Source organism: Dermatophagoides pteronyssinus, unplaced genomic scaffold, assembly GCF_027571235.1.
Source record: "Dermatophagoides pteronyssinus isolate colony J.1.1.1.1 unplaced genomic scaffold, Derpt_VIB-CSIC_2022.12 sq0004, whole genome shotgun sequence".
Taxonomy (NCBI): Eukaryota; Metazoa; Arthropoda; class Arachnida; order Sarcoptiformes; family Pyroglyphidae; genus Dermatophagoides; species Dermatophagoides pteronyssinus.
Window position 1 is genome coordinate 3,105,849 of NW_027461528.1, and position 14,795 is coordinate 3,120,643.

General features: G+C 31.1%; 6 protein-coding genes across 6 annotated transcripts; 5 read left to right on the top strand and 1 right to left on the bottom strand.

The window, feature by feature from the left end:
• Positions 1-78: 78 nt before the first annotated feature.
• LOC113789474 (lysine-specific histone demethylase 1A-like) lies at positions 79-3,638 on the top strand. Its single transcript, XM_075819433.1, has 3 exons — positions 79-275; positions 499-1,135; positions 1,209-3,638. The coding sequence occupies exons 1-3, from the start codon at positions 139-141 to the stop codon at positions 3,141-3,143; spliced, it is 2,709 nt and encodes a 902-aa protein (XP_075675548.1). The 5' UTR covers positions 79-138; the 3' UTR covers positions 3,144-3,638.
• Positions 3,639-3,677: 39 nt separating this feature from the next.
• Positions 3,678-4,395, top strand: LOC113789475 (gamma-interferon-inducible lysosomal thiol reductase-like). The gene is made up of 2 exons (XM_075819434.1): positions 3,678-4,015; positions 4,085-4,395. The coding sequence occupies exons 1-2, from the start codon at positions 3,773-3,775 to the stop codon at positions 4,364-4,366; spliced, it is 525 nt and encodes a 174-aa protein (XP_075675549.1). The 5' UTR covers positions 3,678-3,772; the 3' UTR covers positions 4,367-4,395.
• A 120-nt stretch (positions 4,396-4,515) lies between these two features.
• On the top strand, positions 4,516-5,471 carry LOC113789478 (gamma-interferon-inducible lysosomal thiol reductase-like). The gene is made up of 3 exons (XM_027339017.2): positions 4,516-4,690; positions 4,765-5,070; positions 5,140-5,471. The coding sequence occupies exons 1-3, from the start codon at positions 4,592-4,594 to the stop codon at positions 5,371-5,373; spliced, it is 639 nt and encodes a 212-aa protein (XP_027194818.1). The 5' UTR covers positions 4,516-4,591; the 3' UTR covers positions 5,374-5,471.
• A 370-nt stretch (positions 5,472-5,841) lies between these two features.
• LOC113789479 (gamma-interferon-inducible lysosomal thiol reductase-like) lies at positions 5,842-6,639 on the top strand. Its single transcript, XM_027339019.2, has 2 exons — positions 5,842-6,003; positions 6,073-6,639. Exons 1-2 carry the CDS (start codon positions 5,941-5,943, stop codon positions 6,583-6,585), a joined length of 576 nt encoding a protein of 191 aa, XP_027194820.1. The 5' UTR covers positions 5,842-5,940; the 3' UTR covers positions 6,586-6,639.
• Positions 6,608-9,821, bottom strand: LOC113789477 (cytosolic 10-formyltetrahydrofolate dehydrogenase). Its single transcript, XM_027339016.2, has 4 exons — positions 9,239-9,821; positions 8,772-9,182; positions 7,369-8,700; positions 6,608-7,310 (listed from the first exon to the last, which is right to left on the bottom strand). Exons 1-4 carry the CDS (start codon positions 9,627-9,629, stop codon positions 6,700-6,702), a joined length of 2,745 nt encoding a protein of 914 aa, XP_027194817.2. The 5' UTR covers positions 9,630-9,821; the 3' UTR covers positions 6,608-6,699.
• Positions 9,822-10,616: 795 nt separating this feature from the next.
• LOC113789476 (uncharacterized) lies at positions 10,617-14,795 on the top strand. Its single transcript, XM_027339015.2, has 2 exons — positions 10,617-10,920; positions 10,988-14,795. The coding sequence occupies exons 1-2, from the start codon at positions 10,683-10,685 to the stop codon at positions 14,764-14,766; spliced, it is 4,017 nt and encodes a 1,338-aa protein (XP_027194816.2). The 5' UTR covers positions 10,617-10,682; the 3' UTR covers positions 14,767-14,795.

The following is a 14,795-nucleotide window of genomic DNA, read 5'->3' on the forward strand; positions in this document are numbered from 1 at the left end:
TTTTACTTAAAAAACCTGGCGCCATCTATTGATTTTGGATCAAAAAACAGTTCAATTCACATCTGTTTTATTCAAAGAAGAAGAATATCTTTTGACAAACAAAAATATTCGGCTCATTGTTTTCCATTGTGTGAGTGTATGTTCCATTTTTTTCAATTCAAGTCAAATCAGATTCATTCATTGATTCATTCTCTGTGTGAATACTATAGAGAAAAAAAAGCATCGATCACTATTTGTGTCAAACGAAAAACGAAACAAATTTTTTTTTTGTTACGGTAATTATTTTTCAATCATTCAATTCATTAGCCATTTAGTTTTCGGAGTTTTTCTTTTGTTAAATCTAATGTGTCATTTCTTCTTCTTTTATTCCATTTTGCTTTACCAAAAAATAAAAAATTCTAACCGGATTTCAATCAGATAATTTATCTCTTTCTTTTCCTTTTGAAAAATTTTTAAAATTTCACTTTTTAAATTGATGATATTTTTTATTATGAACAGTAATTCATCATCATCATCATCATCGTCATCATCTCCGTTGGCAATTGTCGCATCATCACCATCTTCATTATCATCATCAACATCAACAACATCGACGACAACAACAACAACATTACCATCATATCAAATATCATCAACAAATGTTGTTGGCCATTGTAATCCACTACAACAACAACAACAGCCACAGATTCTAATTACAACAACCAGTGAAATTGATAAATTTAATCCACAAGTGTCATCCACATCGAACAATTCACATCATCATCATCATTTGCCAATTCGTGCTATAATGATGATGGCACCTGTAACAGCAACAACAGCAGCTTTAAACAATGATTCATCGCAGCAACAACAACAACAGAATCAGCCTGATTATCAACAGCAATTGAATTTTTCAATTGTACAACAACAACAACAACAACAATCGATTGTTGATGATGATCCAGATCAATTTATTGATCATGATGCTGAATTATCAACGCTTGAAGGTGCTGCATTTCAATCAAGATTATGGGCTGATAAAATGTCAACAGATGAAATGAAATCATTTCAAGATGTTGTTGATAATACAAGTTTAATACCGATTTTCTTACATATTCGTAATAGTATTTTAAAATTTTGGCTTATTAATCCAAAGGTAAGATTTTTCCATAAGTTTTTTCTTGTTTTGTTTAAACTTTTTCTTTTTGTTTTTTTTCGATTTAAAATAGCAACAATTATTATTGGAAAATGTTTATCAACGTTTGGAACAGCCATTTAATTCGGATCTGAATTTTATATCTCGGATTTTTTATTTTCTTGAACGTTATGGTTATATAAATTTTGGTGTTTTCCAAATAACCAAACCAATGATAATGATGAAACCGAAAAAAATCGGTATAATTGGTGCCGGTATTGCCGGTTTGATTGCCGCTCGTCAATTAAAATATTTTGGTTTTGATGTTTTGGTATTTGAAGCAAGAAATCGTCTTGGTGGTCGTATATGGACATATGATCAAAAAGCAGATGTAGGTGCATTTGTTATTACTGGTTTATTGGGTAATCCGATTCGTGTACTGGCCAAACAAATCAATTTAGAAATGCGTCCAATCAATCAAAAATGTCCATTATATTTGAAAAATTCAATTGTTGATAAATCAAAAGATGAAGTATTGGAAAATGTATTCAATACAATACTGGAAAGTACATCGGATATGGTTAAGGAAAAAAATTTGACCACTGATACTGATCATGAACAACATCAACCATTATCATTAGGTGATGGTTTAGCCATCATTATTGAACTACATGAACGTCAAGTTCGTCAAGAATATCTAAAACATTTAAATGATATATATTTTTGCCAAGATATTTTATCGAAAAGTTTAGATACATTAAAAGAATTAGAAATAACTATTGAAGAATTATATGATAAACATCGTGAATCATTACAAATGAAAATCGCTAGGAATCCAAAACAAGAATATTCATTTCGTGTTAATCGTTATGATTTAAATCGTTCAATTGAATTATATCAGGTAACTAGGCAAAAATGTGAACATTTAGAAAAACGTTTAAAAGATTTGGAAACGAAAACCCGATCAATACCGATTGAATATTTATCCGCTGTTGATCGTAGAATACTTGATTGGCATTTTGCAAATTTAGAATTTGCAACCGGTACATCATTGAATAACCTTTCGTTACAACATTGGGATATGGATGATGATTATGCATTTGCTGGGCCACAAATGTATGCAAAAAATGGACAAAATCAAATAGCACAATCATTGGCTAATGGTGGTGTGGATTTTGAAATCAAACTAAATCAAATGGTACAAACAATACAATTAACGGCGAATGGTGTTGAAATTCAAACGTTGCAAAATATTGAAAAATTGGATAAGAAATCATCATTATCACAACCACAACAACAACAACAATCAACCACAAGCTATATGGTTGATGCTGTTCTTTGTACATTACCATTAGGTGTATTGAAAAATTCCATAAATGAAGCGACAAATTCCCTGAATTCAATCAAATTCATACCACCATTACCTGATTATAAATGTCAGGCAATTAATCGTTTAGGTTTTGGTAACCTGAATAAAGTAGTATTGATATTCGAGAAAATATTCTGGGATCTACAAACACATCTTTTTGGTAATGTTTCGTCAATGACAAAAAATCGTGGTGAATTATTTCTGTTCACATCGGTTCAACGTAAACAACCTGTTTTAGTTGCATTTATTGCCGGTGATGCAGCCGATAATCTTGAACAAATGTCCGATGAACAAATCAAATCAAAATGTTTATCCATTTTAACCGAAATGTTTGGCCAATTACCATTATTGAAAAATTATTTTGTTACACGTTGGAAATCTGATCCATGGTCACAAGGTTCATATTCATATGTAGCACGTGGTGCAACTGGTGATGATTTTGATTATCTTGCTGAACCGGTATTTTATCCAAGTAATCTGAATAATTTAGCCACCGCCACCGCATCGGATAATCAACAATTAATACCAAGATTATTTTTTGCTGGTGAACATACAATACGTAATTATCCATCAACAGTACATGGTGCATTATTATCCGGTTTACGTGAATCGGCTAAAATTGCTAATCAATTTCTTGGTATTCCTTATTTGAAAAAATGAAAGTTAAAAACAAAATCATCATCATCAACCCTATCATTAGCCAAAAGACACTTGATCATCATCATCATCATCATCACTAATTCCTGGTCTACTTTGTCCGGGTTATCATTATTATCATAATCAATCATCACTTGAATCTCAATCTGGGATTTTAATCATTTTATAGAAATATTATTATTATTTTTTTTTGCTTTATTTTCCTTTTATTATTTTATCCTTTTTTTTAATTGCATTGATTTTATTGATTAAAATAATTAAAATTTAATGATTAACAAAAATACTTTGATTGATTGATTTGGGTAACAATCAATAATGATTACATATTTAAATAAGGCTTGAATGAGAGTGCATTTAACGATTTTTTTTATTGCCAAAAACGCAACAATAACAAAAAAAAATGCAACAAAAATGAAATTGATTTTTATTACAATCGTTTGCCTGGGGTTTTCGTTGTCAACATCATACGGACAACCATTGACCGAACAATCGGACAAAGTAAGATTTTATTTTGTTCAAAGAATTTTTTCACTGATGAAATAATCAAAAAATCATCCTTGTTTTTATAAAAAATAAAAGTATCAGTTTTTTATGAAACAATTTGTCCAGCATGTCGTGTTCATTTTCTTGGAATGGTTGTATCCACTCGTAAATTATTGGGTGATTATTTAGATATGGAATTAATACCATATGGTAATGCACGAATGTATCCACAAGTACATCGTATTTATTGTCAACATGGTGAACTGGAATGTTATGGTAATCAATGTCAAACATGTGTACAGGATATGTATGGTTTTGAAAAACTTTATAATTATGCTATTTGTATGTTTCAATCAAAACATTTTACCAATCCATCGGTTTCGGCTAAAGAAGTAAGTTTTCTTAGCGGTTTTTTTGTCTTCTGCATTATGATCTTATCCGTTGCCATTACTTACATTTAGTGTGCACAAACACTTGGAATGGATTTTCAAAAAATCGACGCCTGCGCCAAAGGTGATCGTGGTTATGAATTGGCATTGAAAATGCGTGAAAAAACCGATTCCGCCAATATTGAATATGTACCATGGATTTCGGTTGAAGGTAAAACAGTTGATTTTCATACCGATTTAACTGAATATATTTGTGAAAATTATTTGGCCGATAAAAATGTTCCCGGTTGTAACAAAAAAAAGCAATTTTTAAAATTTTTATTTGAAAAATTTGTTTCCAAAAAAGCAAAATAAAACAATAAAGCAAACATTTTTATGATTGATTGATTGATTGACTCCCGCTTGAATTATTTTGTTGTTTGGGTGATGTTCATTGGTTTTTTTAATGATTGAAAAAAACTTTGGTTGATTGATTGATTGATTGATTTCGATATTTAAAAAGGCTTGATCGGTTTACTGAAACTATCTAGTCGAATTTCGTTTGTCAAAAGTCAACAACAACAACGAAAGAAAACGAAAATGAAATTGATTTTCATCACAGCAATTTTCTGTCTATGGTTTTCGTGTTTGTCAACAACATCCAACGGACAACCATTAACCAACGAACAATCGAATAAAGTAAGATTTTCTTGTTTCTTTGTTGCGAAACGGATAATTTTTTTTGACCAAAAAAAAACCATCATCCTTAACAGAAAGTAAAAGTATCTGTTTACTATGAAACATTGTGTTTTGGATGTCGATATGAATTTCTAAATGTTATTGTACCAACACGTAAAGCATTATGGAATTATTTAGATTTAGAATTAATACCATTTGGTAATGCAAGAATTCATCCAAAACAACATTCTATTCAATGTCAACATGGTGAATTAGAATGTTATGGTAATCAATGTCAAGCATGTGCCCAGGATTTATTTGGTTTTGAAAAATTTTATAATTATACCCGATGTATGTTTGAATCGGAAAATTATGATGATCCAACTATTTCGGCTGAAGAGGTAAGTTTTTTTTTATTATTTAAAAGGTTTTTTTTTGTCATTCAAATCCCTTTATTACACCACTATAAGTGTGCACCAAAAGTTGGAATAGATTTTCAAAAAATCGATACCTGTGCTAAAGGTGAACATGGTTATCAATTAGCATTAAAATTGGGTAAAAAAACTAATGCCGTACATAGAAAATATGTTCCATGGATTATGATTGAAGGTAAAACATATGATCCTAGAAATAAAAATTTAAAAGATTATATTTGTAAAAATTATTTGGCCAATGAAAATATTCCGGCTTGTAAAACAAAATAAGTAATTTTCTGAATGATACAAAAACAAAACAAAAATCAATTTTTGTTTACAAAAGCAAAATGAATAAGTCAAAATAAAGATTTTTCTAAACTTCAAAATTTGAATTGTGTTTGTTTGTTTTGTCTTTTGAGTTCCATCAAATCAAGGGCAAAAAAGATTTCATCACCATCATCTGATTATCAAATGTATTTTGTCATTTGGGCATGATTGTATCCTGATTCAATTCGATCAGTGTAATTTTATTGATAAAAGTACAAATTCCGTGTGCTAAATAAGACAATAGATAATTAGATTAACTAATTTAACTAATTTAGTTAATCTAATTAATTTAATCAATCAAATGAGGTCATCATCAATGATCAGTAGGTATTAATCCGTATTGATTGTCAGGTGTTTATCTTTATCTTATTGTTTGAAAAGTATCGTGACAATTTTGGAGTGGCCAAACTCAAATCTTTGGCTCGTTTCATTTTCTTTTGGCTATAAAATGATACAAAACAACCAAAATCGCTCATTCAAAATCTTCTTTTTGTTTTACCTGTAACGAAAATCAAAAAATCCGAAAAAATGAAATCAATCTTTGTTGCTTTATCATTATTATTGATTGTTTCGACAATCGAATGTACCCAGGTAATTTTTATTGATTTTTCAAACTGACAACTTTTCTTAATTTACCCTTTTTTTCTCATCTTTTTATAGCGTGTAACAGTCGGTGTTTATTATGAAACAATTTGCCCTGGTTGTCGTAGTCATTTTATTCAAGCAATCGTACCATTAAAAAATCAATTAGGACAATATGTTAATATCGATCTTGTACCATTTGGTAATGCACATTTCTATTCAAATGGACCACAATGTCAACATGGACAATTAGAATGTTATGGTAATGCATTTCAAGCCTGTTCATTAGATATGAATGGTTTTGAAACAGCATTCAAATTAGTTGAATGTATGTTTCGCTCCAATTATTTTTCAAATCCTGAATATAGTTCAAAACAATGTTCACAACAATTAAATTTGGATTATCAACAATTGGATTCATGTGCAAATGGACAAAAAGGTTTACAATTGATAAGAGAAATGGCAAATAAAACACCTAGCCATCAATATGTACCATGGACAACTGTTCAAGGACGTTTTGTTGATGGTAATGTTGATCTTGTTGATTATATTTGCGAAAATTATTTGAATGGTGTTCCAGCTTGTAATTAAAATTGCAAATTTTAAAAATCAGTTAATTTAAAGAATGATTTTATTTTTTTTGAATATTTTAAAAAATTTTTAATAAATTGAATTTTTTTTTAATAAAAAAAAGAGTTAAAAGTTTCAATATTCAATAGTAACAGTTTTTGTTTTCAAATATTCATTCAATGCTTCACGACCAAGATCTTTACCAAAACCGGATTGTTTAAAACCACCGAACGGTGCTGCTACATCGGTTTTATTATAACAATTTATAAAACAAGTACCGGCACAAATTTTTTCGCTAACCAACATTGCTTTGGATAGGTCTTTGGTAAAAACACCTGATGCCAAACCAAATTCAGTATTGTTTGCACGTCTGATTACTTCTTCAACATCTTCTTGATTCTGGATATCATCAAACATTGATATAATCATAATTGGACCGAATGATTCTTCTTTAGCAATGTACATATGATCTTCAACCTGGGTAAATATGGTTGGTTCAAAAAACAATCCTGGTCTTGGCGCTTGCCGACCACCATAGATTAATTTTGCACCTTCTTTAACACCGATTTCCGAATATTCGATTAATTTTTCTAAATGTGCACGATGATTTTGTGGACCATGATCAGTCGATCGATCTAATGGATCTCCGATTTTCATTTTTTTCACTTCTTCCACTACACGCCGGACAAATTCATCATGAATCGATTGTTCAACGAATAATCGTCCAGCAGCAATACAATTTTCACCTGCAAAAACAAAAATATGAAAAAAATCAATCGATCAATCAAACAATAACAAACTAACCTTTGTTGAAAAAAACAGCCGACATTGAATGACGAACAGCACGATCCAAATCACAATCACGAAATATAATTAATGGTGATTTACCACCCAATTCCAATGAGCATTTTTTCAAATTTGATTCAGCACATGATTTCATAATAAGTTTACCGATTGGTGTTGAACCGGTAAAACCTAATTTCCGAATTAATGGATGATCGATTATTGCTTGGCCGGTAACCGAACCCGAACCAGGTAGAATATTAATAACACCGGGTGGAAAACCGGCACGAACAGAAAGTTCAGCTAATTTTAGTGCAGTCAATGGTGATACTTGTGCCGGTTTCAGTACAACCGTATTACCAGCAGCTAAACAAGCAGCCATTTTCCATGATACCATCATTAATGGATAATTCCATGGTGTTATTATACCACAAACACCAATTGGTTCTTTTCTCGTAAATGTTAGATTACGATTTGGTCGTGCATTATTAATCGGTATTGTTTCACCTTGTATTTTATCACACCAACCAGCAAAATAACGAAATGTATCAATAGACATACCAACATGTGTTTTAATAGCCAATGTATAAACAGCACCCGAATCAATTGATTCTAATGTAGCTAAATCTTCTTTATTCTGTTCCATAAGATCAGCTAAACGATATAGTAATCGTCCACGATCACGTGCATTCATTTGTGACCATTCACCATAATCAAATGCTTCCTGTGCAGCCATCACTGCTCGATCAACATCTTCACGTGTTGCATTCTGTACTTCACAAATGATTGTTTCATCTGTTGGATTTATTGTTTTCAAAGTTTTTTCCGGATTCGATGAATCAACAAATTCATTTTGTATAAATAATTGATTTGGAAATAATAATTTTCGTTTATTAACAATCATTTCGATTGGTTTATAATCGATTTTAGATTGATCATCATCTTGGCCACCACCACGTAATTTACCAATAATCATTGAATAAAATTCATCAAAATTTGAATTCATATAAACATGTTCATTGGATAATGAAAGCTGTATACATTGATCTAATTCAATAATCGATTCAACTAAACGTGTTACATCCATTGAACCGGCACCAAGTTTAAAAAAATTACTTGAATCATCAATATCAGTGTTTAATATGGATTTCCAAATCGAACGAATCAATTCGATTAATTCTGTTTCCATTTCGGTCAAATCGCCAAGATCAGATGATTCATCTTGTTTACCAAATTTACAAGCTTGTATCATTTTTCCATTTTCTAGTCCAATTTTTGTAACATTAACCATTTGGCCATCTTTTCCTTGTAAAATTAAACCATCTTTATGTAGTAAGGCTTTTGATTGACAATCTATATTTTGGAATGGGAAAATGTGAAAAAATTAAGAATTCATCAACAAAATACCAATCAAAGTTTCATACTATCAATGTTAATTTCTTCAACTTTAGTCGGTACAGGTCTTCGCCATCGTTTTGAACCAAATAATTTAACCGTTTGTCCATCGATACGTATCCAAGCACCTGGTACTGTATCACAACCACGAATAAAATTATGCAGTTGTTTTCCGGATAATTCATCCAATTTAAGTTCGGTTAATTCTTTTTTATTCAACATTGGATCATAACTAGCATCATCTTCGGATTGAATCAGTCGTGGTGCTTGGCCTTGTTCGATAAGATTAACAGCTTCAAGCATTGAACGAACACCTTCGGGAAATAGAAAACGCATATACAAAGTATCGATTGTTTCATTTGGATCGATATCGATACTTTTTTGTAATAAAATTGGACCAGTATCAAGACCATCATCACACCAGAAAATGGAAAAACCACCTGAGCAAATAAAAAAACTGAGCAATCTTCCCGGAAAACCAAAAATCCAAATTTACCTTTACTATCACCATTGATTAATGTCCAATTTATGGATGATGCACCACGATGTTTTGGTAATAATGATGGATGATAACAGATTGATTGATATTTTGGATAAAGTATAACATCCATTGGTATAAATTGTGAACAATATGCTAAAACATTCAGATCGGCACCAACCGATTTATATTGGTCAAATACATCGGGTAATATTTTTCCTTTTAAACGCCAACGTTGAAATTTAAATACAGGAACATTATCCATACGAGCTACCGTTGCAACCGGATCTTCACGTCCATTCGAATCATCCGGTATTGTAAATACACCAACAATTTGATGACCATTTTCTTTAAATAATTCATAACAAGAACTTGCAAATAATGATTGACCGATTAGTGCAAGTTTCATCTTTTTTTTTTTGGTTTGCTTTGGTTTTTGTTGACAGAAAATCAATTCAAAATACGAAGGGAATTACAGCAGAAAAACTTGAGAAAAAAAAGGAAATTTTTGTTCAACTTTTAAAAAAATTGAAAATGTTTCCTATTTATACAAACAAATCGAAACTGAAACCAAAACCAAAAATCAATTATTGATCATGAACAGAAATGATGATAATCAATGTTTCAGAGATGAAATGAAACAAAAACAAAATAAAAATTTTCCTAGACAAAGTCGGATTTCAAACTGGCGAAGAAATAACAAATTTTTGTTGAAAACACGTTTAAACATCATGATTGAACATTTGATTCGATTGAAAGATAGTAATGTTGGGCACACTTATATAAATTACGATAATCGTAATTGATTTTTTTTAATAAAAACAAATTTTGAACCCAACAAAATAAGTGTTTATAAACATTTGTACGATAACTGTCGAAGTTATGTAAAAAGAAGAAGAAGAAAAAAAACAGGATTTAAAATCAAAATAGAAATTAAAAAAAATTCATCTTTTCCTAACGATAAGAACAAGATAGACGACAATATTTTCTGCTTTCTGTTTGTTTGGTAGCATATATTTTTGGCACTTTTTAAGTTTATCAACAATGATTATTTACTGAGTGTAAACAGCAGGATAATAAATTTATTTTTATTTTGTCGTTCAAGTTTTGAGATTGGAATTTATTTTCGAGGAAAGTTTCTCACAAATTTTTCTCGATTGACCAGAATTAAGTAATTCAGAGTGATAGAGAGAGAATCTGGAATGACAACTATCAAATTATATCAAGGACAGATTTATTGATTTTTTACATCATTTTTATCAAAGATTAAGACCGGTTTTAATTAAAAAAAAATTATCAAAATTTTTTATTTTTTCATAAAAATTCCATTATCCGTTTGACATTGGCGCCATCTTTTAGCCAAATTTTCGTAACAATTTTGTAAACAAAAAATTCTTTTTTGTTTTTGTTTCAAGAATGATTATTCTTTGTTGATTAAGAAAAGCAAATTTCAACTACAAAAATGGTTCTGGATAAAACATCGGCAAAAAATTTGAAAAAAATTATTCATAATGGTATTGAACGTACACGTAAACAAAAAATATTTAATTTAATCGATGAAATTATTGAATGTTTACCATTTAAACATGAATTTTCAAATAAAAGTAAACGACAAAAATTAGAAAGAATTCATACGTATATTATTGATTTAAAGAATAAAAATGATGCACTTATGTTTGCTAATCCTAAATCTGTTTTGGGTATGTGTTTTTCTTTAGTTTTTTGCCCGAAAAACCTTAATGTTGTTCTTTTTCTCATTCTTTCTAGCTCAAGAAATTCAACAACTGCGTAAACATATTGATAATCTTGAACGAATGATTTTAAGTTATCAAAATCTACTCAAATCTGCTGGTATTTCATCGGAAAAATTATTAATTGATCCAACAATACCGGATCAATGGCAAAAAAGACCAATGAAATATTCACAAAATTCTCAACGGATAACAAAATCGAACAAACGTAATTCCGATGATGATATTGTTATTTCAGATGATGATGATGATGGCGATGATCAAACCGTGGATCAATCAACTGCCAATCGAAGTAATCAACATTCGAAAATCCTTTTGTCATCTACATCGACAAATCTTTCATCATCCCAATCATCATCGTTAATATCGCCAACATTCAATCTGTCCACATTGACGAATGGTTCGAATTCTTCGACGACCACTACTTTGCAACAACCGCAACAATTTGTTTTGATCAATGGTCCATCCGGTGGATTGCAAGCAATTCCAATTTGTAATATAACACCAGCGGTTACAAATCTAGCGGCAAGCGATGCGCCTGCTGCTGCTCAACCAGAAAATTCTTCACCAACAAAAACCAAACAAAAATCTGCTTCGAAACGTAAAATTTCATCGGACGATAATACGAATGGAAAGAAAAAAATTGATCAAAAATCAACAACAGCAAAAATTGTGAAAAATTTATCCAAAAGTAAAGAACAAACTGCTGTCGTACCGGCCAAATCCAAAGTAACTGCGTCGAAGAAATCAAAGAAAACAAACGCTGTTGCTGCCACTAATAAACCTAAAGTTGCCAAAACATCGAAACCATCATCTTCGACTCGATCTTCGAAAACAAAGAAAAAATTAACCACAACCATTGTTGAACAACCGCCAGAAAGTCAGCCAAAATCACCCAAACCATCGATTGATTCAGTTGAAAATGATAATAATGATATTATTCTGGAACCAGTGAATGAAAATTGTCGAAAAAAATCCGATTCCGTAACAAAATTCATCAATAATAATAATGTCGCTGTTCAAAATTGTGATGAACGAATCGATGGTGATAATGATAAAAATAAACAAATCAATATTATCGATAGTTTGGATCCGGTTTCGAAAAAAGATTCCAATTCTACTGAGCAACAACAACAAAAACAAAAAGAAATTTCTTCCAATCAACAAAATTTGATTAATAATAATTTGCCTGAACCGACTAATAAAACAACAACAACAACAAATTCATTATCATCATCATATTATACAGCAAATCTTTTACTACAAACCGATCCGAAAATTTCAACAACAACAAATAATGATAATCATGTTGAACAACAACAAACAAATCAACAACAAAAACGTACAATTCCATCATCATCAGTTTACCATGGTGGTCATCATCATCAATTTGAATTTGATTATTATACCATATATCATTCGAATGATTTATCATCAACCGTGGATAATAATAATGTAACCACCGAATTGCAACAACAATCGATTGGTAATAATAATGGTAACAAATCGACAATAAATTCACCGTTTGAAATGTCAACAACAGCATTTGTACCACCACCACCATCAGTATCGACAGCCAATTCATATAATAATTATCATCAATATCCATCATCATCAAATTCACAATTTAATAATCATTTAACTGATTTTCAGCAACAACAATCAAATAATGATCATAATATTTTAGATACAAATTGTATTATACAGGATTCTTCAAATAATCTTCGATCATCATCATCATCATCAACAAGATCTAATGGTAATAAATCCTCAAATTCAACAACAACAACGACTACTAATCAACAACGAAATAATAAGAAATCTCAAACATCTAATGATGTCGGAACAATAACAACGAAAAATTCACAATCAAAATCGAATGTTAATTCAAAAACATCATCATCGAATACATCGAAAGTTTCGAAAACAATGTCGACAGATGGCGCTTCGTCATCGTCAACAACAACAAATTCGAAAAGAAATTCGAATGAAAATTATTTTCTTATACCGGATATAATATCAACATCGACGAATAACCATAATTTAAATCAACAACAACAACAACCATTAAATTCATATAATTTGGCTAATGAACAATCCTTATCATCATCATCATCATCATATAATCATCGTTATCCGAATTTTTTTACCACAACATCTACATTGTCATCATCAAATAATAATGATCAACAACCACAACAGCAGCAACAACAACAACAACAATGTTCAATCGATAATTCGGATAATGGACAAGAATCAACAACATCACAACAAGAATTGATCAGTAGTTGTTATCCGATTCTATTTCGTCCTCATCATCATCATCATCATAATAATCATCAACATGGTACAACGGCTACTACTACTACTACTACATCATCATCATCATATGTTCGAAGTTCATCATATTCATCGATGGCCGCCACTAATCATCAATCGCAATCCAATCATCATCAGCAATCGCAACAGCAGCAGCAGCCGCAACAACAATCGCAGCAGCAACAACAACAGCCATTATCATCACAACATTCGAATTCGAATACATCGATTTATTATCCAGTGGCATCATCATCATCAGCCGCATCTATTTCATCTGGATCATCATCATCATTAATAAACTGTGGTAATCATATACCAAATTTTAATTTGTCAAATATTTTTCCAGATATAACTTCTTCTTCTTCGACGACAAATTCGGTACCACTTCCATCATCATCATCATCAGCTGCTGCTGCTGCTTCGATTGTAAATTCATCAACATATCCATCATATATTCCAAGTTCAATACCAGCAGCAACAGATTCATCATTATCTAGTGGAAAATTTAATTCACGTTCATCATCATCATCGATATCGAATAATTTACCAAAATTTTCACATATTATACCCAGTAGTTTATCATCATCATCGATAACGAAACCTTCCGCAACAACATTATCATCATCGGTTGTAAGTGTTGAATCGATGACTTCTTCATCTTCTTCAACGGCGACAAATATTGCCAGTGGTTTAATAATCGATCATTCAAATCATCATCATCAAACATCGAAAAATTATTATCAACCATCATCTGGTCATTCAAATTCATCATCAAATTCATATCATGGACATCATTTTTATCCCCCACCACCACCGTCGTCATCATCATCATCATCTGGTCATCATTCAAATTTTCCACAGACAACAATGTCACCATCTATTTTAACCAGACGACCATCAGCATCCACTGATCAAACATCTAATGCAACAACAACAACAATGATGAATCATCATCGAAATTATCATCATTTTGTTCCACCACCACCACCGTCAGCATCAACTGCTGTTGATAATCATCATTCTCATCATCATACACATCAACCACATCATCATCCGCATCCACATCCATCGTTTGGACCATTTCCATATCCACCACCACCGCCACCAATGGTACATCATCATCCGCATCATCAAAATGATTCAACAACATTTGGACAAAATAATATTCAAACACATCCAATACAATCATCATCACAACGATCAAATCATCCAACGATAACAACATCAACGATGGGTATTGTCAATGGACAATCATCATCAACACATAATCCATATGTTTCATCATCATCATCGATGATATCTTCTGCTGCTGCTGCTGTATCAACAACACCATCATCATTGGCTAGTTTTCGAAGTTCATCATCATCATCATCAACGAATATAGATAATGCATTATCATCAAGTGGTGGTGTAGTTGCACCACCACCACCACATTTATCATTTCCATTATTCAATATACATCGTAGTGATATTTGAATTTGAATTTAAATTTCTAAATTTTTTTA